This window comes from Pagrus major, chromosome 16 (genome assembly GCF_040436345.1).
Source record: "Pagrus major chromosome 16, Pma_NU_1.0".
Taxonomy (NCBI): domain Eukaryota; kingdom Metazoa; phylum Chordata; class Actinopteri; order Spariformes; family Sparidae; genus Pagrus; species Pagrus major.
Genome location: NC_133230.1, coordinates 28,758,303 through 28,784,980, shown reverse-complemented (window position 1 = coordinate 28,784,980; position 26,678 = coordinate 28,758,303). Strand labels below are relative to the sequence as shown.

At 37.9% G+C, this 26,678-nt stretch overlaps 2 protein-coding genes across 3 annotated transcripts; one reads left to right on the top strand and one right to left on the bottom strand.

The window, feature by feature from the left end:
- Nucleotides 1-1,204: 1,204 nt before the first annotated feature.
- Nucleotides 1,205-10,256, bottom strand: eif4eb (eukaryotic translation initiation factor 4eb). Of its 2 annotated transcripts, none has more exons than XM_073482821.1 (7): nt 10,224-10,256; nt 8,963-9,066; nt 6,302-6,397; nt 6,097-6,160; nt 4,850-4,963; nt 1,956-2,095; nt 1,205-1,863 (listed from the first exon to the last, which is right to left on the bottom strand). In XM_073482821.1, exons 1-7 carry the CDS (start codon nt 10,239-10,241, stop codon nt 1,749-1,751), a joined length of 651 nt encoding a protein of 216 aa, XP_073338922.1. In that variant the 5' UTR covers nt 10,242-10,256; the 3' UTR covers nt 1,205-1,748. The 2 variants fall into 2 exon arrangements, with proteins under 2 accessions (XP_073338922.1, XP_073338923.1); XM_073482822.1 differs by lacking the exon at nt 10,224-10,256 and adding an exon at nt 9,463-9,686.
- A 29-nt stretch (nt 10,257-10,285) lies between these two features.
- Nucleotides 10,286-25,985, top strand: metap1 (methionyl aminopeptidase 1). The gene is made up of 11 exons (XM_073482819.1): nt 10,286-10,495; nt 11,805-11,856; nt 12,088-12,197; nt 12,591-12,651; nt 19,034-19,125; nt 19,229-19,312; nt 21,087-21,225; nt 21,951-22,082; nt 23,342-23,485; nt 23,587-23,652; nt 24,024-25,985. Exons 1-11 carry the CDS (start codon nt 10,379-10,381, stop codon nt 24,188-24,190), a joined length of 1,164 nt encoding a protein of 387 aa, XP_073338920.1. The 5' UTR covers nt 10,286-10,378; the 3' UTR covers nt 24,191-25,985.
- Nucleotides 25,986-26,678: the final 693 nt, after the last annotated feature.

Here is a 26,678-nt window from a genome sequence, read left to right as displayed (position 1 = left end):
CTTACAGATGCTCGATCAGATTGGGATCTGGGAAATTTGGAGGCCCGGTCAACACCTTGGGCCCTTTATTGTGTTCCTCGAGCTGTTCCTGAGCAGTGTTTGCGGTGTGTCAGGGCACATTGTCCTGCTGGGGGGCCACTGCCATCGGGTAGTGTTGTTGTGATGAGGGGGTGTACTTGGTCCACAACAGTGTTTGGATGGGTGGTCCGTGTCAAGTGGCATTTACATGAATGCCAGCACCCAAGGTTTCCCAGCAGAACATCGCATTGTGATGAGATGATCAATGTTATTCACGTCACCTGTCAGTGGTTTTAACGTTGTGGCTGATCGGTGTACTTCACACTATAGTAATTTTGATGTCTGGGAGTGAGGGTACAGTGCAAAAAAGTTAGCGTGTACCCTTTTCTTTTACCTCTGTATCCTTGGTAACAGGTTATATATTACATACATTAATTACAGTTAAGGCGGCAGTCAACTTGTGCGGAATGACAGCTACAATGTAGTGTTCTATGCAGCAGGCCTGTTAATTACATTGGCAACAATGTTCTAGAAGAGATTTATTTTTTTTTTTTTACTTCTGCCCCCATCACAATGCTCTGTATTACATAGTGCAGGGATGAAGTTCACCACATGATTCTGATAGACAGGTGTTAGCTTATTGTGAGGCACTTTGCAATGTCTGACAACTGTGTTTATCATTTACATTTGTGCTTGCAAATCATCTGGCACGATACATCAGCTGGCATTTAAAGTTTACCACCACAACCAACAGTCACTTAACGTTTCATCAGATCAAGGAGGATCTAATTGCGGATGCTTGCTGGCTTAAAGAATGCCGATCCCTGAGAACATGATGACATTTATGATGTTGCAGTGGCATTTTTAAACGTGGCAATGAACTGAGACGGGAAGCCGTGTTGCCCAAAGTAACCTTTTCTTTCAAAGTTCTTTTCATACTGACATTTTAAGGGATCTTGAGATGATGGAGTGGGGGTCAATGGGTTTGAATTTGGCACTTCAGGACCAACTCTTTCCTGATCGTGTCTCCGTTAGTATTCTTATTTGATATAGTGGGATTGTAGACCTTTGGTAGGAAAGGCGATATCCTACAGTACACTGCCATTTAAAAAAGCAAATGATTTACAACAAGGAATGCACTTTCCTTTACAGTTTGCAAAGAAGTATAAGACAATTTAACAACTAATAATTGCAAAACCATATTTAATTATATTAACACTCAAATGAATATGAGTCATGAAATATTTTAAAAAGGTTGACCATTACATGCAACAGTGAAGCATAAAACCAAGGATTAATAGAATATGCGGGTAAATTAACAATAAATTAAAAGGGTTTAATGTCATTAAGGATTACAGCAAATCAACAATGCTGTAGAAAATGGGAGAGAAATATACATTGTTTTTGCATTTCAGGGTTCCCTGAATTAAAAAAAACAAACAAAAAAAACAACACAAGTTTCTTTAGTAGAGTATACACTCTAAATCTCATCCTCTATTAATACCTCTCATTGTTAGTGTTTAGGAAGATTCATGTTCTGCTGTTTTCCAAGGGATTTTTCCTGTGATTCATAAGTCCTGGGAAAGTTAAGGAAACATTTAGCATGTAGTCTTGGACTGATTCTTTTTTTGTCTTCCAGATTGCATTCCGCAGAGTCTTTGCAGCAAAGTAAACATATGCACCATCAACAAATAAGACAAGGAAATGAAAAGAGGCACATAGGGCATTTCTCAAACAACAAATTTGTTCTTGGTGGTTGAACCGCTTTTGGTGGCTGTGTCTGCGTGAGATTGGTAGCCAATAGTCATCTTCATGGGAAGCCCCAAGCGCTCCTTGTAAACTCTCCTGTTGACAGAAAAATGACACCATAAGATGATGAAAAGAATACAGTCACCTGTAATTAGGAATTTAAATACTTTAGTGAAAACCAGCCTCACCCTATGTGTGTCACAGCTTCCCGGTTCTCATAGTCTGATGTCCAGACGGCTATTTTATCTCCTTTTGTGCGAATGTTGACCACAGCCCCGCAGACTTCATCACTGTAGTCATCAAAGGCCTCTCCGACTAAGCACAGGAGCTGGTGAAGGGGATGGAGAGGAGAAAAAGCTATTTAAAAAACATTAATATTTCAATAGTATTTAAATATCTTGTTATTGTTCATTCAAAATTATCTAAACACATTATCTCCATGGTATGGCATTCCAAACAGAACTTGTACTCTACTTGGTTTGACACAGCACGTCAGCAGGGATTTGTTTTACCATTACAACAGGGCTATCTGCTTGAAGGTATATCTTTAACTGGGGACTCTTGTGGAGTGGTCAATGGAGAAGCTGCAATATAACAATAATAATTCACAATAAAAGCCCTCAGTTATTTAAAGCTTTTATTATGAAACAGCACAATCAGGACTCCAGAGCACAGCAGCTGGAGAAAGAGGGTAGTGAGCTGTAAGTTTGCAGTTTAGCAGTGACTTAGAGGCCAAGTGAAGGCCACAGTTGTCAGTAAAAAAAAGGCTGCAGCTTACTGCTGGTAAAAGTGAAGGGGTTAAGCAACAACTTTGGCTCAGGACCCCCATCCAACCACAGACTTTGGATCGTCATCATTATGTCCTAGACCTATCAAGAGCCATAAATATACTGCATTCCTCCCTAAGTTGGTTCCTCTATCTTTCGTCCCCATCTATTCACCCCAAGTGACTGAAATGAAATATATGTGTGTGTGTGTGTGTGTGTGTGTGTGTGTGTGTGTGTATGTATATATACAGTATATATACTGTACATATATACATATATTTACATATATATATATACATATATACACATATATATACATATATATATATACACATATATACATATATACATACATATATATACACATATATATATATATATATATATATATACATATATATACATATATATATACACACATATATATATACACATACATACATACATATATACACATACATATACACATACACACATATATATGTATACATATATATATATATATATATATATACACACATATATATATATACACACATACATATATACACATACATACATATATACACATACACACATATATATGTATACATATATATATATATGTATATATATATGTATATGTATATATATATGTATATGTGTATATATATATATATATGTGTATATATATATATATATGTGTATATATATATATATGTGTATATGTGTATATATATATATATGTGTATATATGTATATATATATATATATATGTGTATATATGTATATATATATATATATATATATATATATATATATATATATATATATATATATATATATATAGATACACACTCAAACTGTGCTAATTTACAGGATCCGACCCTGCTATCTGATGAGTTTCGGTAATAATAATAATAATAACCTCCAATGATATGAGGAAATAGCAGTACCACATTAGTGTATTTGATGTTCACCATTATGATTTTCTTATGATTTGACTTCTATTATAATTTACTATTTTGGATGTGCGTCACTGTTATATAATCCTATGCTACAGATAAGAAAATGTTTATTTGTTATGATACTTGTTACTCTATGTTATTTGATTACTTCATCTTACAAGCTCTTAGTGTCTCCATTGGTTATTATGACATGTTGCATATATGGATGACAGAACGAGTGAGTTTCTAATTTGCCAGTGTGTGTAGTTCTAATATTATTTAGTCAAATAAATCACATTGCTCCCCTTTAAGGAGAAGCCAGTTCTCTTTCCACACAAAGGAATTAATTAGTAATCAGAAAAAGAGCACCAAGGATCCCCTTTATTCCAAAAAACGGCCCTAGACTATAAAAGTTTACAACACACGCTGTTACGTTTCTCTTGTTCTTCTCTCTTGTTCCTTCGCCTCTCATCCTGACTCTTGGCTTTTGCTCATCACCCCCTTTTTGGGCTCTCTGTGGTGAAGCCCCCTGCTTGGCCATGCGGCCAACAGGCCTGCACGGGTGTCAGCTTTTTTTTTTTACTTTTTACTGAGAGCTAAGCAAAGCTCCAGAATGAACTCCACACGGTAAAACTGGTAATGGAAACGCAAAATGACATGGCATCCAAAATGACGCAGCATGCAAAACGGCACCCCAAGAAAAAAAACCCCCAAGTGCTGACACCTGTGGCCAAACGAAGTACAAGTGATATTACTGTTTTAATCTCTACTAGTATTACTACTACACAGCTTCTGGCCACTAGAGGCAGCACTTCAGCCTAAGAAGACTGCCTGCCAGGACTGACCTAAATGCTTCAAAGTTTCTACCATTACCATGTTAATTGTCTCACAGCTACAAAATCGTTTATTTGAAACCGTCCACAAGGATGAAAAGAGTTTTTTTATATAGTAAAACGTTTAGTGAGGATGCCATTGAAAAAGAAAGTGACCTCTTTCAGCCCAGATGGCCCAATGGTTCCAGTATGGACAGGAGAGTCTGTGCCGTCTGCAAACTGACGAGTCATAGCTTGGTGGATATCTGTATCACTGTCAGTGACCTTTGGAGCAGCAACAGAGCTCACCACAACATTGTGTGGACTGCAGATTTGGCAACAACGTCAATTCTCAGTCAACTTGACAGTGACTGTGATTCACTTGAGTTTAAAAGGTGTGAGAGGATGTAATCACTCATTTCAGCCATGTGACAAATGTAATGTTAAGAGAGGTACAACTAATTATAGCTGCCAGCAGGTAATTAATGCACTGCTTTGGGAAGAGGCTAAACAAATGATTAATAGTCATTTGGATAACAACACTGAACAGGACACAAAGCACAGCAGCCAGACATACAGTCTCCAGCCAAAAGCGGTCCAGGTCTGATCTCCTCTGCTGCTTGTTGAGTGTGATCAGCCAGCGCCCGCCACGCTTGTTCCTCTCATCCTCCCACATGGGTTCAATGCCATCCTGCAGCAATGGTTCAAATAGTCAATACATATCACAAACAGCCTTTAAAAAATGAGGTTTCAGCATGATTTCAACATGTCCTACAAGGATTTTTCAAACTCAGAGCAGAACTATTTAAATCTGAAAAAAGTTTCCAGTTAGCAGACTACAAAAAGTATCAAAATGTCCAGTAATGGTGTAATATTTTGTTAACATCTTTCTCTAAACTTCCACATATACCTTTCACGTTCTATCGTCATATCTGGTTGGATGAGCTGTTTTGCTGGTGAGAAACTAACTGAGTCAGAGAGAAAATCCTGCCCATGTGTGTTTTTGTTTATCTCCCTTCCAGTAATGATGCTGTTGTTTCAACTACATCTCTTTGTGTCATCAATTAAATCAGGCACTGTTCTGTTTGCAGGGGCCTTATGTGATTATGTTTAGGTAAAAATCTTGCAATTAGGCTTAATTGGTGAGCTCGTGGAAATAAAAATGTTTTTTTCCTTTCATTTTCAATTCAGTGCAAATTATTCTCTCAAAGGTATGAGTTGGAAAGGAAATTTTGGGACCACTGTTTCCTGCTTTTCCACCAAAATATTAATTTTTTTTCTGTACTTCAGGTGTGACTGATTTCAGTTGCCATATGTGAGGGCTCAAGCAATGGTCCGTGCATGAAATATAATTAATTTGCTCTTGCAGTTAGGGGGTATTTCCCAATTTCATTGTCCTACTTGTGCTAATGCAAATGTACGTTGCCGCACATGAGCTCATTCTTCAATTGCTGATGCTGCCTAAACACTGTTAATGCTTGTTCCGTTATCTAACTTGCACAATGAGTATTGAACAAGGAAGTTGAAGGCCGGAAACAGAGACAGCTCGTCCTCAAAGTTGCGCATTTTGAAACGTGTTGGCTGCAGCAGTCAATACAAGTGCAAATGAATTATACCTCATGCACGGACCCAAAATATCTCATTACGTAAACATGATCATCCACCTTGATAGCCGTTTTATAGCCTTTAACACCTTTTTTTGTGTATACAGGATACCAGCAAGGAAAAAATATTTTTGAAGTGGTTTTAACTATTCTTTGATCTGTATTTGAACTCCTCACTCTCTCTCCATGTGTACATAAATGTGAAATAAATCAAACGTACCTTAAAAAGGGAGTAATCACAGCCTGACATGAGGTTGCTTGACAACTGGATATGGTTGTAGAGACTGAAATGAAGACAGAACAGCATTAACAAACCATGCTGATCTAACAGTATTTCAAAAGCAGTATGACATTTTACTGCTATAGTCGCTCCATGGAGGTACAGGAAAAAAAAAAAAGACTCCAAGAGAAAAACTGCTCCTTACGCCCAGAAATCTTCGACCGTGTCAAATTTAGAGATGAGTCGCAGGTTGGCCTGCCATGTTTTGCTCTTGTCGTTCTTGAAGAACCACAGAGACCATCTGTTTGGCAGAGACAGAACAAGAAATTAATATAGCATAGATAAATATAACAAGCTAATTAAATATGCCGTTAACAAAAGCAACCGAGAGCCATTGAACCACGGAGTAAATGAGTGACATGCGGATGAACCTGGATGCTGCCGACGCAAACTGTTCTGTAAATCAAGCTATCGCTGTGTCAGTCCAATTAATTGTGAAGTTGTGTCATACCTGATCCTCTCATGGCTCAGCAGCTGCCTTAAGTTCTTTAGGTTGAGGAATAATAAAGAAAACTGTGGCACTACTGTCGACACTATTATATAGCTGAGAAAAAAAAATAGTTATCAAAGAAATTGGTGGGTCAAGAAAATTAATGAATGCTAACTGGATGGAAATAGATGTTTCATTTACAAATGTATCCAAAATAATGAAAAATAACTTTAGGAATTTCAGTCATTTTTCACCACGTTAACTGTTAATTTGTGAACATACAGTATTTCACTATTAAGACTTCGAACTATGTATTTCAAGCCTAACACCTGAGATGCCACTTAAAGTTGCATTATGCAGTTTTGGGAAGAGAAATATCTTCATTGACTGATTTTTTTTATGCCTAAACAAACTCTTAATTTTAACAAACTGACCTTAGGGGACAACACAATTTAATTCTGTGTTACTTTGTTTATATTTAGCGGACTCTGCCACCTTTCTAGCTTCAAACAGTGTACTAGGGATCCCCATTTTCCTCTGAGAACAGCTTGTTTATACAGCTATGGAAAAAATAAATATTTCTGAGTTTGTATTATTATCTTATTAATATTGTAAATATTCAACTAAAAAGAGTTTGAATTTCTTCTCCAAAACTACATAGTGCCCCTTTACGTGTTTAGGGTCCAACTTTTCCCTTGGCTGGCTGGCTTTCTGTTGGAGTTTGGCTTTTCTATTTGACCCTTTTGGATACAAATATCCTTGTGGAATTTGAATACATATAAAATATTCAATCTTTGCTTATTTGTATTCAGCACAGAAGTGAGTTGGAAGCTATGTGAGTATGGACTGAGAGGAAAACACTTTGAAACGTTCTGGACAGGTCGCCACACAGACCACTGACAATCACAGTGTTACTTTGGGGAAATAAAGCATCCAGTCCAGCAGACTGAATTTCTTTGGACTGCGAATAATCCACTTTAACACAAGAAAAACAGAGGTACAGGTAACACTGCTAACCACTGAGTCACTAAATACAGGGATATTATTAGAGATCATATTATACATAATATATACTTATATATTATAACTTAGATGCTAGGACAAGGCCAGAATTACAGAAATCATCAAAACATAATCAGTAATTCATATATATTTTCTCATAATTTTACTTTCTTCAAAGGGTCAGTGAAAATTGATTTTTGCTTAAGTAGCTATTCATTATATCTGGAAATGAGCATGTTCAAATTTGGAGAAAAAGATAATTTTACACTTCTATTTTGTGTTTTTTGACATGTTTTTATCATGCACTGTGCAAAGACAATCAATTGCTCAGCTTCCTCCTGGTGAACACAGTGTTCATTGTTTTTGGTGAATGGTCACTTCATGTCTCACTTTCACTTCCATACAGCTGTGTAGAGGACGGGTCATTCATTTGTTGAACTTTGCCTAGACATCAAAAAACCATGTGATGCAGAAGTCACCAATTTTTTCTTTTCATGTTTTTCTGGCTCCACATCCACACACTTACATCTGGGAACAGTTAGAGTACAGCCAGTGGTGATCAGATACTGGTGTATCTGAACGGAACCAATATATGTATGTTATTTCTCTGTTTTGACACCAAGTGAAATACTAAACAGAAAACAAATGCTAATTTTAATTACATTCTGCTCCCAATTCAACTGGTAAACCAAAGAAATATGTGTCTACCAGCAGTCAATACAATTACAATTCAAAGTAAAGCTTGGTTTTACATAACCATGAGTGAATAATTTGTCCAATAATTATTAAAGCTATAATTATTATCTTTTATTACCAATTACTCTGTCATTTATTCATTTGATTAATTCATTAAATGTTGAGTCAGTGAAAGGCTAAAGAAAAGTGCAAAATTCTCATGATATGTTCTGAAAGCCCAAAGAGATGTCTGCCTATGTTTTGTCAGACATCAGCACAAACCCCAACGACATTCCATTAACAATCATATAAATCCCTCACATCTAGGTCAGAAGCTGGAGCCAGAATTAACAACTCACCGTTAAAAAATAATCGAGTATGAGTATTGTTGGTGATTCATTCATTCTGTCATTCCACTCATTGATGAACTTACATTTTGTATATGTAAGTTCAATAACATCTGTGAAATCAAATAATCAATTAATTTCAGTTCTGTAGAACTTACTGTGCTTTATATAATACTGCTATTAGCGGACTAAATATTAAATAATGTATTAAATATTAAAGTAAATATTTACTTTAAATTATACCTGCTATATCATTTTGAAAAATGAATATTTAAGATCGAACACGTGTGTTTACGTGCTTACTTTAATTAAACAGGCTGTCTTAAATACATGTTTCATTGCACACTCTAACCTATTCTGAAGGGGGTGTTTGATGTAGGCATCTGGGCTCACAATCTCCTGTCCAGTCTCCTCAGCTCCATCTTCATCGGGCTGGGATGGACTTGGGTTGGTTTCCTAAAAAAAAAGCAGCGACACAGAGGTGGGTAAAAGCTACAGGGGAAGTAGGCGGTGGGTTTCTCGTGTAACTACGTTTAAGTGGAGAAATTATCATGTAACAGATGGCGTCAAATCGCCCCTGTACTAACTTTCCAGCTGTTGGTTAGTTATATAAGTGAGCCCTTCAGACATGGCAAACAGATCGTGGTACAATTAAACACAAGGCAACATTTAGAGAGACCATACCTGACAAAATAATAGGGTTATTTTTCAAAAGTAATGTATTCCGTGACGGAGGCGTTCATAATGAAACCCGATATGATCATCTGGTACAAATTTCAGTGACGCGAAGCTGGAGTTTGGCTAGCTACCTCTATTGCTAACATTACCTACTACTGGTGGCAAGTAGCTAACCATGTTAAGTACGGCTGTATCAATTCCCAAAATGTTTGTTGGTGAACGGAAACACCACCAAGAAATGTCCTTTCATTTATCCAGAGTAAAAAAATCCTTAAATGGCACTCCACTCCACTCCATCCAAAAAACGTAGACCCAGGCTTGAATTCAACAAGTATTTCACACTCCATTGTTTTAGCAAAGACATTTCAACTTTACCATCGTCTAGCTTAGTCAATTTAACATTAACCTCAGCCACTAAAGTAACTAGCTAACACTGCATCGTAGAGGTCAGCAGGGAGCACTGTCAACCAATTCTGACAGTTCACGTTACAGCTACAAAGGTACTATTTGTATTTAGTGGATTATTACACATGCGGAATTTACTAGTACATTCAAGACAACCATATCCGTTTAAAATACTTGTTACTTGGGTATGTACTTTTGCGCTTATCCTAATCCTTGCCAAAGTAACTCATGCTCTAATTGAACTTGGTGTAGTTCTTCGCAAAGGTGAACGGCACGTCGGTTAGCTATAACGTCAGCCTTAAAGTTGGGAGATCTCCACTCACAAGCAGTCCTATTTTACGCTTAGGTCGTGGCACAGAAGACAAACTTAAAACTAGTCAAAACAGCACGTGTGATTGTAAAACCGGTCGATTTACTTCTAGAGACTAAACTTTACAGTCGTTTATAATCGTTTAATGTTATCTCGCCCTGTAATTAAACCAGGAGGTCCTACAAAATGTTTTGATATGTTCTTAGGAGAAAGTGCTCACCGGTTCGGCAGTCGCCATCTTACAAATCTCTGTTAGAAAAGTTTGTGTTGATTGGACAGAACTGCGCAACGTGACGGCGCCGCTACGCACATGCGCTGTGTGCCGCCGCTGGCTGGCTGCTTCTCTGCGACTCCACCCCTCCTGTAGACGAAGGCATGGCGAGCACCGAGGCTAGAAGGGAGTGTGAGACAGAGGGCTGCTGCAAGGACGCCAAACTTCAGTGTCCCACATGTATCAAGCTTGGTATCCAAGGCTCCTATTTCTGTTCACAGGTACTGCTGCTTTCTCAGCTTGTCCGATTCAAACGTGGCCTGTTAACACCTCACCAAGGCCCGGTCACTTATCACGAGGCTGCTAACTGTCAAGCTAGGTAGACATGTGTTGGTGCTTGGGAAAGGCTAATAATGAATTTGCTTAACGTTAACAAATACTCTTTAAGTTAGCTGTGTAACGTCGTACAGACTGCTGAACATGAATAATGCAACCAGTGATTGTAAGTGATGCTCTCTCTGTCACAGTAGGCCGAGGGAAAACGTTTAGCTAGCTAACTGTTGCTTGGTATGCTTAATTAAGTGGTATAACGTTCCTGGTCAAAATAAAAAAAAAAGCTAAAATGTAATGTTTTTTATTTTGACAACGTCAAACTGTGTATGAAATATTGAATATTGTGTCGGAAGCAAGTATTTTTGTAATGCTGTACACTGAAAGTCATGAGAATTGAGTTTTAAAGTGCTGCAGAGTTAATGTTGTTTGACGGATTACTTGGTGCCACGATTTTTGATCCTGGTGCTTTATTTCCTGCGAGACCAAACCTCAGTCACAAATCTGTCAATCTGAAGCTAACGTTTTTCTCGACCATACCTCATACTTGGCTAAATTTAACATGCCCTTAAGGGATTAATGGAAGCTACTCTCCACTGCAGAAGTTCAGCTGAGCAGGACTATGACAACTTTTAGTACTGGCTCTGCAATTGTCTTTCTCTTTAAATATATAGAGGTCCAGTAACAAGCTGAGTCGCATAATAGAGTTGATATCTTAGTTTATGGATGCTGCTTCGTGGTTAATTTGTCCTGCAGCAGACACTACTTGTCTCTGCCCTCAAAGCATTAAACTGCAGCATCTGCCTTTTTGGCAGAAGTGTTCGGTTTTGAGTTGATCTATGCAATGTTCTTTGAATTCAAAGCTTTGACAGTTGAAATACTCTTGTGGTGCCATGGGTTTTTGACCCCAGAGGTCTTTGCTGTGGTTGCAATTTTGGCTGTGCAACTTGATCCTGTCTCTCTCTGCTGTTAAATTAAGGCACAAACTGCACTGAAATCCACAATAAATGTTAGTGATTGTGTCAAGGATTACACCGACGTCTACGGAACTTTAATATGGTGCAAGATATGTCACAGTTTGCAACCATATAGCATTTTTTTGTAAAACTGGCTTTGAAAGGGTCAGCGACTATGCATGTGACTGTCAGACATTAGTCAAGTGTACTTTTGGGCACAACGTGCAGTCAAAAAATTAATAGATTTATCGCTCTGTTCTTGTATCTCCCAATTTTTATTTTTTGTCTGTGTTTTCTTTTCCAGGAATGTTTCAAAGGGAGCTGGGTGTCTCACAAGTTGCTGCACAAAAAAGCAAGTATGTATTATTTATCACTGCCAGTTCTGTGCTCTGTTAACAGCATATGTATAAAATATTTTGGTTCATAGTACTGAGGGACAAGTTGAAGTCTTCAACTCAAAATCAACAACCTGTACATGGTGTTCAATTAGAGCTTGTTATGAGATTTGAGAACAGTTGATAGCCCTTGACTGTGAACTTGCATAGTGGTGCCAAATGCTTCAGAGACCTTGTGCTGTGTTTTGTCAGAGGAGGACAAGAACCAGAATGAATCCAAGAACTGTGTGGAGAAGGACATCAACACAGACCCATGGCCGGGCTACCGCTACACAGGAAAACTACGCCCTCACTACCCACTAGTGAGTTACTGCTGTTAAAAACAAACTTCACAATTTCACATATGTTAGGATGTATGATCCATTAACTTCAAAATGGGAAGAAGACTCCAGTGCAGACGGGCATATTAGTACTGCTGTTTTGTCTCCAATTAGTTTTACTAGTTTTTAAAATGTCAGCTGCCCTTTTGTGACACAATTCCACACTCTGTTATCTGTATGTCAGTTCAGGCTCAGGCTTCTGACATTACATTCATTAACTTGAGCAGAGGTGATAAATAGTCACTGATACACACTAAACATATATTTTAAATCATTGTAAAATCAAACACAGGGTCATACACGGACACATCTATGATCCAATTTATCTGTATTCCACGATTAAAAATTTTGTCCTCTTCTTGTCCCCTGGTGTAGACTCCCATGAGGCCCATGCCTGGCGACATCCAAAGACCGGACTATTCTGATCATCCCAGAGGTAACAATGCTCCCCTCGTAATGAAATATATGAGAGACAGTTTGTCTAATGTTAAGTGTAAAACGCATGCAAAAAAACAAAGAGATTATATAAGGACTTATGATTACCCGATACTAACTGATTCCAACAGCTAAGTAGTCCCATGACATTCACACTGCAGTCCTTTATGGAGTGTTTTGCCTGCCAGCTGCAGGACCTAAGAATGATGATGTCGGTCAGTCCATCCACCCATCTGTTTTTCTGTTGGCCACTTTGTTTTGGAGCAAGATACCCCAACAACTGCTAGCCATATTGCCATGAAGTTTGTCATGGCTATTCCTGGTTCACAGAGGATGATGGTTAATGATTTTGGTTACCTCATAGTCTTAACTCCTCTGTTCGATTCAGAATTAGTTCTTGGCAAAGAACCCTCTTTGGCAAAAAGGCAACCAGTTTATTTCCCTTTTCCTCAGAGTAGCAACTACTAACAACCCAAAAAATGTGAGTTTTAGTCATTCATTTACTCTATAATGGACACATGAAGGCAGATAGAAATGGTGCCAGGCTGCCAGCCAGAGTTGACAGCCTTTATTTTCCCTGGAGATTTTGTGCCTGATGGCAGACAAAATGAAATGGTGAAAGTGAGTTTATAAGGAACCAATCTAAATGCAGATGATGTAATTCTCTAACCCAGTGATTCCCAAAGTGTGGGCCGTGGCCCCCTGGTGGGCCGCGAAGGTACTGCAGGTAGGCCGCGAGAGGTCATTTTCTATTTTGTAATTAAGTTTTAAGTTACCATTAAATATTTATGGTTAAATATTTTAATTTAAAAAAGTAATCACAACTAATAAAACAAAAACATGTGATTTAAATTACGTGTTATTCTTCATTTATCTGACCTATTTATGAGCCGGAACGTATCTTACATTTCATTATTGACGGGGGAATTGTAATTGAATGTGTGTGTTGATCAGAGTTGTTGGGTGGGCCGCAAGAGATTTTCAGATTTTAAAGTGGGCCACGGCACTCTGAAGTTTGGGAACCCCTGCTCTAACCATTACATTGTGAAATCAACATTTACTTCATAAAGATACAATCTTTCCAACATGTAGACTTTACTTATACAAATAAATATGTGTCATGCTTTACATTCTAAGCTAAGCTACTTTTTGAATTTTGGTGAGGATGGCTGAGCTTGAGCAAAGACAATGAAAGTAAATTCATCTTTTAATTATGGATGTTTACAAGTACACAGTTTTTTAAACGGTGAGGAAAAAATACATTTTGCATAGAAATCAAAAGTTTTGATGCATAAAGATGCATCAATAATTGTTTTGTTATCATATCGTAGCCATCTGAATCTATATATGTATGTGTGTATATATATATGTGTGTGTGTGTGTGTGTGTGAGAATATATGTGTATGTATGTATATATATATCTATGTGTGTATGTTTATATATATTTATGTGTGTGTGTGTGTGTATGTATGTGCATTGCATTTTAGGTTTATTGGCAAAATTTAAAATTTTTCAGGTGTTTGCAATAAACAAATTACACAAGAACAGTCTAATTAGTTAAATAAAACTAATATTACAAGGATTTTATCCAAATTCAACACTAAATCCTACCTTCAATGACTACTGCAGTCTCAAAAATATTCAACCCCCTGAATAGAATTCCTCATAAGAGCACACATTTGCAAATCAGGTGTGGTCTCAAGCACAATCAAGGGTTTCATTAGTTGCATCAGGTGTGCTTGAGATAGAACACCTCAAATACCTGGACTGTTGACGGTGACGTTTCATTGCATGTTAGAAATATGGCTGAGTCAAGAGAATTGTACAAAACGTTCAGAGAAGAGATCATTGCCTTGCAAAAACAAGGAAAAGGATACAAAAAGATAGCAAAGGCACTGAATGTTCCTAAAGATGCAGTTGGAAGCATAGTTCACAAGTTTATAGTTAAAGGAACAGTGGCTACACTACCTGGACATGGCAGAAAGAGGAAGCTATCAATGGCTGCCACCAGAGTCCTGAGGAGGCAGGTGGTCAAAAACCCTCGACTGACTGCAAAAGACCTGCAGCAAGACTTGGTGGCAGCAGACACTGAGGTTTCAGTTTCCACAGTAAGGCGCATACTAAACGCTGAAGGGCTCCATGCCCGAACTCCAAGACCACTACTGACCCAAAAGCACAAGATAAGTCGGCTCCAATTTGCTCAAAACTATATAAATAAGCCAAAAAGGTTTTGGGATTCTGTTACGTCGAGCGGTGAAACAAAACTGGAACTTTTCGGGCCTATGGATCAGCATTATGTCTGGAGGAGGAAGAATGAAGCATACGCTGAAAAGAACACCCTGCCTACAGTGAAGCATGGCAGTGGCTCAGTCATGCTCTGGGGCTGCTTCGCTTCCTCTGGCACTGGAAACCTGCAGCGTGTGGAGGGCGAGATGGATTCAATCAAATATCAGGAAATCCTGGGAGAAAATGTCATGCCGTCTGTGAGAAAGCTGAAGCTTGGGTGTCATTGGACCTTCCAACAGGACAATGATCCCAAGCATACCTCAAAGTCCACCAAGGCTTGGTTTCAGAAGTAGTCCTGGAAGATACTAGAGTGGCCATCACAGTCTCCTGACTTGAACCCCATTGAAAATCTCTGGTGGGATTTGAAAAAGGCGGTTGCAGCACGCAAACCCAAGAATATTATTGAACTGAAGGCCTTTGCCCATGAGGAATGGGCTAAGATTCCTCAGGAACACTGCCAGAAGCTGGTGTCTGGCTATGCATCATGTTTGCAGCAGGTCATAACAGCAAAAGGGTGCTCTACTAAGTATTAAAGATGCTTGTCATGAAGGGGTTGAATAATTTTGAGACTGCAGTAGTCATTAAAAGTGCCATTTTGTGTTGAATTTGGAGAAACCACTTGTAATATCAGTTGTGTTGAGCTATTTAAATTGTTCTTGTTTGATTTTGTTTATTGTAAACAGCTGCTAGTTTGTACATTTTGCCAATAAACCTAATTTGTAGTGGGGGTTGAATAATTTTGATTGTGTGTGTGTGTGTGTGTGTGTACACATATATGTATATATATGTGTGTGTACACATATATGTATATATATGTGTGTGTATATATATGTGTGTGTACACATATATGTATATATATGTGTGTGTACACATATATGTATATATATGTGTGTGTACACATATATGTATATATATGTGTGTGTACACATATATGTATATATATGTGTGTACATATATGTATATATGTGTGTGTGTACATATATGTATATATGTGTGTGTGTGTACATATATGTATATATGTGTGTGTGTGTACATATATGTGTATATATATATGTGTGTGTGTACATATATGTATATATATATGTGTGTGTGTGTACATATATGTACATATATGTGTGTGTGTGTACATATATGTACATATATGTGTGTGTGTGTACATATATGTACATATATGTGTGTGTGTGTGTACATATATGTACATATATGTATATATATGTGTATATGTATGTGTGTGTGTATGTGTGTATGTGTGTATATATATGTATATATACGTGTGTATATATACGTATATATGTGTATATGTATATATACGTATATATGTGTATGTGATATATATATGTGATATATATTATATATGTGTGTGTATATATGTATATGTGTGTACATGTGTATACGTATATATCAAAGCTGATGTTTTAAACCTTAAACTGTAGTGTTGGAGATGGCTCTGTTAAACAGCCTGTACCTGTCAGCCTCACCCATAATTATAACCCGGCTTTATTTACATCTAGTTCTCTGTGCAAGCCATTCATTGTGCAACCATGGCAACCTCTACATCCCTGTCACCTGACTGCATAGATTCATACACATGTAGTCATGGTTACAGTCTCCTTTCCTTCTCCTGTGATACCTTCAGGGACAGAGGCACACAGGCAGTAATAATTAATGCAGAACTATTATTGAGCTGAAGTCAAATCTGGAACTGCTTTATAAAATGAAATATAAAATAGAAATGGTAATTGTAACTGCTAATAATGTGTAAGGAAATGAGCTGTACCATTATGAAGACATTGTAATGTGCACACTGATTTTCTGATGCTTTGCTTCTTTTCTGAGCAGCTCTATCTCAGCAAAAGTAAGTCCAATTGATTGCTGCACTCAAACTGTGGGCTCTTCAGGTCAAAAGGAGGGCTGTATTTGACTTGTACACGTACCCGTCTAAAGTCCGTGTTGCTAGGCAACTGTTCATGTTCATCCAACAATCACCTTGTTGAGTTAATAAATTATGAATCAGTAAATTGTTGATGACACCAGTGATTTGACCAACATGTACTTCCGTCCAACTGCGTTTTTCAGTCCAAGAATAATGTTTTGATCCTGTTCAATTTATAGTAGAATTGCAGGTAGTTTAATTTATTGTCAAGCTGACGGCATGTGACATATAACGGTTATAGTCCTGCTCTTTGCCTCTGAGTCGACAGTGTGTTATTAAAGTCTACCTCTGCTCAGGCACAGATGCTGTAGCTTATTCTGTGCAGAAGCAGGTAGTTATCCATAGTACCAGAGCACCACCAGCTTTTAGTAATATGAGATTTAAGTTGAAGGAATGTCATAACAAAATACCTTTTGCCATATATTTATGTAATGTATTCAGATTTTTAAAATGAAAACGGTGGTTAAAGGGTCATTTCACCCCAAAATCAACAATACATATTTTCCTCCTACCTGTAGTGCTATTTATCCAACTAGATTGCTCCAATATAATTTATTCCCTCGATACTGATTCCAAAACCTAAACTTAAATACTGATACTGATACTAAACCCAATACTAAATACTGATCTGTTGGCAGTGCATTAAAAATTTTGTTTTTTAGCAACTGTATACTACTAACCTTGTTTGGATCATATAGAAAATGAATGCTGTAGAACTTTCATATTTTTTATCTAGTTGACAGTCAGTTATGACTGAAAAAGAACAAACATATCAACAAATGCGTTTGAAGTTGAATGCGTTGCTTTTGGATACTGGCTACTTGTGTTGTAAAAAATCCATTGCTCACAGGGGTATGGGACGCTGCTGAGAAGAAGCATGATCAAGTTTTGGAGCTGACTGATCATGTGGTTTCAGATCGGTGCATAAACTAGTGTACTCTCTATACCTGATCCAACATTTTAGCCAATATCTGAGGCATTTCTGATACTGGTTTCCATATCAGAACAACCCTACTCTCAAATATAATGCCACATGGCTTTTGGTGCTCAAAGCTAAAAACAATGCACTTGGAAACTTGACAGCAATGTGTCTTTCCAGAAGTCCTTGTCTTTTCCACCGTATTACTGTACAGAAGGAAGCCGGGAAGTATGCATCTACTCATGGATGAGTGACTTTTGCTTGTGACAGCACGTGATGTAAACAATATTGGCCTCCTCCTTGGCTGAGTTGTAACCAAGCCCCCAGGAATAGTGCTGTGCTTTGAAGCCAGTTTGACATAGAGGCCAGATTTTGTAATCACAACATCATCATGTGACACTGGCCCCAAAAGACTTTTTCCTATAAGCTTACATTGTTAAAGAAGCGACTGTAGAACAGTGCATTATAACCCCCACAAAATGACTCGTTTCACTATCGGAATTTAATCCATCCGATCTGATAATATTTGGTAAGTCTAGAAGACCTGCACCATTACATTATTTTATTCCCATTTAAGTAAGCGGTGGGCTAAAGTGGGAGTTAGCTACTCGGCTGACAGAAGTCTCCAGTGCACACCCTCCACAAGCCCTACAGTGGGAAACTATGCAGAAGAACTTAACGTGGCTCTGCCTCAAAATATGTATCCAGATTTCGCGTAACGTTAGCTATCTAAGTTAGCTAGCATCTCGTCCATGAGCAGATGCGTACTTACTTCTGTGTGGTGATACAGCTCAAGGTTGCGGTTTGATAGAAAGAAAATAGTTCCTACATGACACCTTGCGCAACCTGTTGAGTTTTTAAAAGCATTTGTTTGTTTGTTTTTAAGCACCAAAAGAGTTCCATCTAGTTCCATTTTTTTTAAGGAGAAGGCAGAAATCTCTAAAGCAGATGCCTCCAAAACTTGGCCTAAACAGTCATATATGGAAAAGAGCAGTATAGGTGAGAAAAAAAAAATATTTTGGGGTGAACTGCCTTCTCACTACCAGATGGCTTGTTGTCAACTGTCACTTGTTGACCCAAATCAATCAACAGTATGTAAATCCAGGCCCAAGTTGATGCTTTGTCTAAAAATTGAGAGACTTCTGACAGCTGCCTTGCAGGGTCCCGTTTGAGTTAGCTCATCAGCTTCACTGAGCATCGACGTGTGAATGATGGCGGTCGCCTGTCTTTGTTTCCTTCACACAGGGATATCTGAGTCTGAGCAGTTTCTGAAGGGGACGTCACAGATCAAGATCCTGTCTCCTGACGACATTGAAGGCATGAGAGTCGTGTGCAAGGTAACAAAACTGACATCTCGTTGCTGTCACAGTGTTGTCATGCTTTTTCATTGTGGATTTTCCATTTAATCCATTTTTGTTTTGAAATGTTTGTTTTTCACAGCTGGCAAGAGAAGTCCTGGACATTGCAGCCTTGATGGTGAAACCAGGTGTTACAACAGAGGAAATCGACCATGCCGTGCATCTGGTATGAATTCACTAACACATGAGTTATAGAAGCTGGGATGTGGTGTCCTCTCTTACCTAAAGTAACTTTTACACAAACACAGGATATGTTGTGAAAAGAGCTGTCCCACACAAATGCAAGGCATCAGACTTGAATTTTTTTTCTACTCCCTGAATATATGGTCATGCCTGTTTTTACTTATTGGCAAACATCTCAACTACCAGATGTACTGACACAACATTTTGTGCAGACATTCATGGGCCACAGCGGATGTATCCTCCTGACTTTCGCGGTTCTCCACTAGCAAAAACGGCCTTAGAGCAGCCTTGAGGCTGACAGTTATGCATTTGAGTCAGTTGTCTCAACAGTTATTTAATGGACTGCCATGAAATTTTGCACAAACCTTCATGTCACCTCTCAGGGTGAATTATAATAACGGTTCATCCTTTAATTTAAAACTTACAGTTATCTTAAAGGTGCAATATGTAAGAATTGGCCACCTGAATTCAGACAAATAGAGGGCAGCATAACACCAGAGTCACTGCTTACTGCTGCTAACTGTAGCCGCAGTTAGCTAGTGCGCTCAATTAATTGTGCAGCTAAGGGTCGTTTAAGCTGACTATCGGACTATCACCTGTTGTGGTAAAATGTGGCTATGGGCTAGCTCGTTAGCATACAAACTTTAATAGATATCCCTGGAACATAATACATAGATGTCTTTGAGATATCATCAAAATTGCTTTACATTCTGGTGATTATTTTAGTAAATTTTGGGATGTTTGAAACTAAGATATGTACATATTAGACCTTTTAACAATAACTATAAATACATTGTTTTATAAATTATTCTAACTCGAGTGGAAGGCGTCCACACACTACTACAGCACAGCCCAATTATATAGTTAGGATCAGTTTTAGAGTGATTTGATAAATGACAGAGACATTGACAGCTAATCAAAATCCACCCAAGTGTATATGGCCATCATTTTAGGGATATTTTTCTACAAAATGAAAAATAAGAGTAAGTATAATACTGATTTCTAAATGTAGCCTTTCATTATTATGTAAGCAAATTGATGGCATTTATTAAACATGTAATATTAGGCTGCAAAGTACACATTACATACGTCATTTTACCTGAAACAGTCTGACAAACGCTCTTCTGGTAGGGTCTGAAATTTTGTCTTCAGAAGACAACAACTCTTGTAACAGTGATTCTCCCAACTCCCCTCATCTTTCCAGATCCATATCCTTCTAGGTTTTTTTTTGTTGATTCTCTGTGCCACAGGTTGTTCTGTAGCTTATGAGGAAATACCCTCAAAATTTATAACATTACCATCAGCCTCTTTTATTGTTTCTGTTCACATTACCAATTGTTAGTATGCTGACATGATGATGTAAGATGGTGGACATGGTAAACATTATACCTGCCAAACATCAGCATGTTAATTGTCATTGTGATCATGTTAGCATACTGACATATAGTTCAAAACTAGTCATGCTGTAAACTCTTAGTCTAGTTTAAATCTGTTTAAAAATTGTTGTTAATTATTTATTAGCAGCATCTGTTCCACAACGAGTTTCATCATATAAATGAAGCCCCTTGTTGTGGAAAATCAGTTCAACTTCAGTTTACATTTGTTCAACATATTGACGAGACAGATGCACTGTTATGTACGACTCATCTAATACTTTGAACACACACAGGATTGTCTAGGTTTGTGATGTAAAATAACCATATACAGATTACAGACACCATGAGGAGAAAGGCTTACTTTACTTGCTTTCTGATCAGGCTTGTACAGCAAGGAACTGCTACCCCTCTCCTCTCAACTACTACAACTTCCCCAAATCCTGCTGCACGTCTGTCAATGAGGTCATCTGCCATGGTATCCCCGACAGAAGACCACTACAAGAAGGAGATATCCTCAACGGTATGTTTATTTCACTACACTTTACATGATTCTTGGACCCTAACAACAGCTTCTAATAGTTGTTTTGCTCCTATCTGTTACTGCTTTACTGTTTTATTTTTTAGAATTGACTCTTACAAACCTAACATTAACCTTTCAAGACGCCCAGAACTTCTCAATATTGTCATATTCTCAATGTCAAACCAAGTCCAAGGAACATTTGACTTAGTTTGGATGTAGGGAAGAGTCTTATTGAAGAGAGTGTTTGTATGTGGGGGGTATTCCTCCATCATGATAAATGGTTCTCCCAGCATCCTGAAATTTTGTCAGCAGGAGTTTGACCAATTTTAGCCTTTTTATGAAACATTCTGCAAAGGCGTTGTCTTCCATCCGCCACTCCCCTCAGAGCGTCTGATGGAGTACTTACCAGCGACTCATCTCTCGCTGCGTGTTCCGACAAGACAAATTGTTTCATTAATCTTTACCAGTAGGGATTTGCCAGTCACATCCTCTGTTCTCAGTTCTCCTTAAGTGGGAAAAGTCCCAGTTTGCCCACTAGCAGTTCCAATTTCATCAGCAGTGATAAAAAGAGGGACATGTTTGGCCTTGCAAATGGATGGATGTTTTATAAAAATCAATGTTCATACCATTATGTTTCATTATTCATAACAGTCTTTTCTTTGTGTTCATCATAATAGAATGAAGTTTTTCAGGTAACACATATTCATCATCTTCCTCTTGTGCAGTGGACATTACAGTCTACTATAACGGTTTCCATGGTGACCTCAATGAAACCTTCTTTGTTGGAGAGGTGGATGAAGAAGCAAAGAAACTGGTTCAGACCACATATGAATGCCTTATGCAAGCCATTGACTTGGGTAGGAACTCCAGCTTGATTTTCTTTAATTTTACTGATGTTGTGTGCATATAAAATACTGTTCTACCAAAGTCACCTTCACTGCACTTTGTTTAGACTTTTTTCCAGTGATGCATTAAATGGCTGAAACAGTTATGCCTTTACATTGTTTGTCCAGCAGAGAGCACTTTTATTTGAGAGCAAGTTGAGATAGAATGTTCATTTTTGACTTTAGAAACAGTATTTTTCTGGTCAAAAATGTACTTTCAGTCTCAACTTTTAAGCTAACGTGGTTGAAAAGCTGTTAAAGTACTTTGAGTAAAGGATAAAAAAATGAAATAATAAACTGTAAAAATGGCTCCCTATGTACAGTCGTGATTAAAAATGTACATACACTTTGAAAGAAAATGTGTATCATGGCAGTCTTCAGTTCCAATGTCTACAGCTCTCATTTTTTTGTGATGGAATGAGAGGAACACATACTTTGTCACAAAAAAAAATCATGAAGTTTGGTTCAAATCTGAATTTATTATGGGTCTTCTGAAAATGTGACCACATGATCCCAAATACACATCAAAAGTTGTATAGGAATGGCTAAATCAGGCTAGAATTGAGGTTTTGGAATAGTCTTTCAAAGTCCTGACTTGAACCCCATCGTGAAGATGTGGACTGTGCTGAAGAAACTAGTCCGTGCCAGGAAGCCAACAAATTGGGTTGAACTTTACCAATTCTGTCAAGAGGAGTGGTAAAAAATTCAGCCAGAGGCCTGCCCGAAGCTTGTGGATGGCTATCAAAAGCACCTAATTGAGGTGAAAATGGCCAAGGGACATTTAACCAAATATTAGAATTACTGTATGTATATTTTTGACCCAGCAGCTTCGGCTATATTTTCAGAAGACCTATTCATTACCAAACCGAACTTCATGAATGTTGTTTGTGACAAAGTAGTATGTGTTTCACTCATTCCATCAAAGAAAATGAGAGCTGTAGTAATCACTGGAACTGAAAACTGCCATGATTTACATTTTCTTTACAAGTTTAGATTCTTAACTTGAAACAATGTTTGTAAACTTTTGACCACGACTGTACATTCTTTAATAGCCAAATGTAAGGAATCCTTACTAAAAGTGTTTGTTTAATTGTCTTAATATAAACAAAAAATATTGTTAAAATGTTGATATCTGACTCAGAATTCCAGTATTTATGAGACTATAAACTACAGTTAATTTTTTTCCAAGGCCTGCAACGCTCATTCTGTCTTCCTTTTTTTTCTTTTGACAGTGAAGCCTGGTGTTCGCTATAGAGAATTAGGTAATATCATCCAGAAACACGCTCAGGCCAACGGCTTCTCTGTGGTGCGGAGCTACTGTGGCCACGGCATCCACAGACTTTTCCACACTGCTCCCAATGTGCCACATTATGCCAGTGAGTTGTCACATTCCTGCCAATTTGCACATTTTAAATATCTTAAAGTACTTGCATGTTTTCCCACACAAGGATGATTTCTATATTTATTAATTTCCCAGAAAACAAAGCAGTCGGAGTTATGAAGCCTGGCCATGTGTTCACCATTGAGCCCATGATATGTGAAGGTGAGTGGAGCTGCCTTTTATAGATGAATAATGTGGACCATGGTAGGGATTGTTATAGAGATTATATTAAATTGTATGGATATAAATGTAACATAATTGCTTTAATTACACAATTTGCAAAGTTGTGGCAATTATATAATAACAAATAGTCACAGTTAGAGACCATATGACAATAAAACAAAGCATTGATGTGCTGTGAAAACCATGTATGTCCAAATGTCTCTAAAAAGAAATGGATGTTCAGCTTTTATAGGCATTTTTCAGATAGTCCATACCTCACGGCTATCCAATGAGTCAGTGCCAGACAACTCTGTTTAATTGAAAGTGTGTAAGCCAAAGCGGTGTGTGTTTTAATGTGCGTCATGTCTCAGGTGGCTGGCAAGACGAGACATGGCCTGACGGCTGGACGGCGGTGACCAGAGATGGGAAGCGCTCTGCTCAGTTCGAACACACCCTGCTGGTGACGGAGATCGGCTGCGAGATCCTCACTCGGCGCTTTGAGGACAACGGGCGTGCTCACTTCCTGACTCAAATGTAGGCTGGACCTGAATGCATCAAGGACTGGACTTTCCAGACACAGATACCCAGCACCTCTGGGTCTCTTTCACACACACACACACACCCACACACACACACACACACACACACACACACACACCTACACCTACACCTGAAACAAGAGGCATCACTCCTAGAGCTCAGTTTAACTGTGGCTCTCATTGTTCTTTGAATTAAATATGGGTCCTCAGATTAAATGGAAGTACTTGAATGTGTCTTATATCAAACGTGGATTGCTTTATTAGTGACAACTGTGTCTTCTGAAAGTAATATGAAAGTATTTATTAGGTTTTGGTTTTGTTTAGTGTTCGGGCTTGACAGCAGGCATGATCTGACCTCTGGATGATGTCAGGCAGAGTTTTTACTGGCTAGCTAGTTGTTGTCTGTGGTGTGTGGAGCTCAGGGCAAATCCAACTAGTACCCCATGCTTTGCTTCTTTTCTCTCAGCCTCTGCTGACTTAATCGTATGAATTTCCCTGAGATGGACTGAAAAGAATCAGCAATACTTAAGACAGAGGAGGGTTCCAGGAAACTGGGTCAACAAGTCTCATGACCTCAACAACCAGCAACTTGAACCTTATTTGCCTTTAAAGCTTAAGGCGGAAAAACTTGAAGTTTAGATTTCACCCAACAAAAATCTTCCCCTGGCAGCCATGTTGGATTTCTTCAGAGTTTAACAGATGTATTTAAAGGAATAGTTTGGTGTTTTAGAAAATATACTTAGATGAGAAGTTAGGTCAGATGATAAAAACTGCTCTCATATCTGTCCCTTCAACATGTAGCTACAACCAGGAGATGGTAAGCTTAGCCTAGCATAAAGACTGGAAGCAGTGGGAAAGTGCTAGCCTGGCTGTGCCAAAGTCAAAAAAGAATGCAAACTAGCACCTTGAAAGCTCTGTAATTTACACATTATATGTTTGTTCAATCTGTGCAAAAAAGTAGGTGGAGAAACGAATAGTATATTTTTTCAAGTGGCAAAGAGATGATCTGGCACATAACCCCTTGTTAAACTACAATCATCACATTTACACATTGTATAGATTAGCAAATGAGATCTAATAGGTTAGTTAGTGACCTTAAATATCTTGTAGGGGAGTTTTGTCACCTTTAGGCTGAGCCAGGCAGGCTGTCTTTATCCTAAGAAAGGCCAAGTTAAGCTAACTGTCACCTGATTGTAGCTTCATTTTTAATAGAGCTGTGTTAATCTTTTCATCAAACCCTTTACAAGATGCAAAATAAAAAAATAAACAAAATTCACCGGTTTTGAAAGGAAAATATTCAATAAGTAATTGATGTATTGTCATATGTACCTGTTAAAGGTGTAGAAGCACTGTAACTCAACTGTAATATTCTGATTGTGGCTGTCATTCGTGCACACACAATTTTCCAGTAGATGACGTCAGCCACAGTTGCCAGGAGAACCGTGACACAACAGCAGAGCTTCTACATAGATATCCAGAATGACAATAACGACATTGAGCACAAAGTCGCTCCAGTGCTGGTAAATCCTGCTTTGAGGAATATTCTATCAGTGTATCTCTCATGTTTCCAATAGCCCTGGTGTAGCAAATTAAGCCTTAACGTGTAAATCTAGCCAGATAACTTAAGGCACGTTCACTGATGTTTCCCCTTATCTTGACAGTCACCATTTTACCTTGATGTGGGGATTCTCCCGGTGTGAGCAACATTCATTATTACTACATTTTCAGAGGACTAATGGGATCACAGTTTCTCTTTGTATTTCTTCTAATGGAGTAATAAATGACTCTTGTGTAGCTCTGTGTGGGTGAGTTTGTCCTTGAATAGATTGTTGATCTAAATCCAAAAAGTTGTTAATTCACCATCTTTAATGCCTTTTTACACTCTGCTAAAAAACTGCATATTTATTTCACTACTTCACTAGCATTTAGTCTGCAGTGACTCACTCAAGATAAATCATGCCATGTATCAAAGCTGATGGTAGTTGTTTTGATACCAAATGTTGATTCAGCAGAATTGAAGTAGTTGGTACACTGGTGTGACATTATAAATGCCACACCACCATAGCAATGAATAGTGAATGAATAATGGTAGAAATTTGAGCAGTTTGTTTAAGTTTTACTTTGTAGATTGCAAGCTGCATCAGAGCTAAAATAGTACATTTTTAAATTAATTGGTTTTATCAGCAATCGGATATAATAAAAGAACACTGATTCTTATAATCAGAAAAATGTTTAATATTGGATCACAATCTTAGCCCAGAATCAGCCAGCCCATGGTATACAGTATGTAGGTACATGTAAATATATGTATAATTTAAAAACTTTTTTACTTGTACTTCTCATAAGTAGCAGAGGTAATTTTCTGGCAATAAATGTACTGAAGTACATTTAATATCAGATACTTTAAGACTTTTATCGAAGGACTAATTATATAGGTGATTTTTACTTTTATTGAAGTAATATTATAAATCAATATCTTTACTTTTA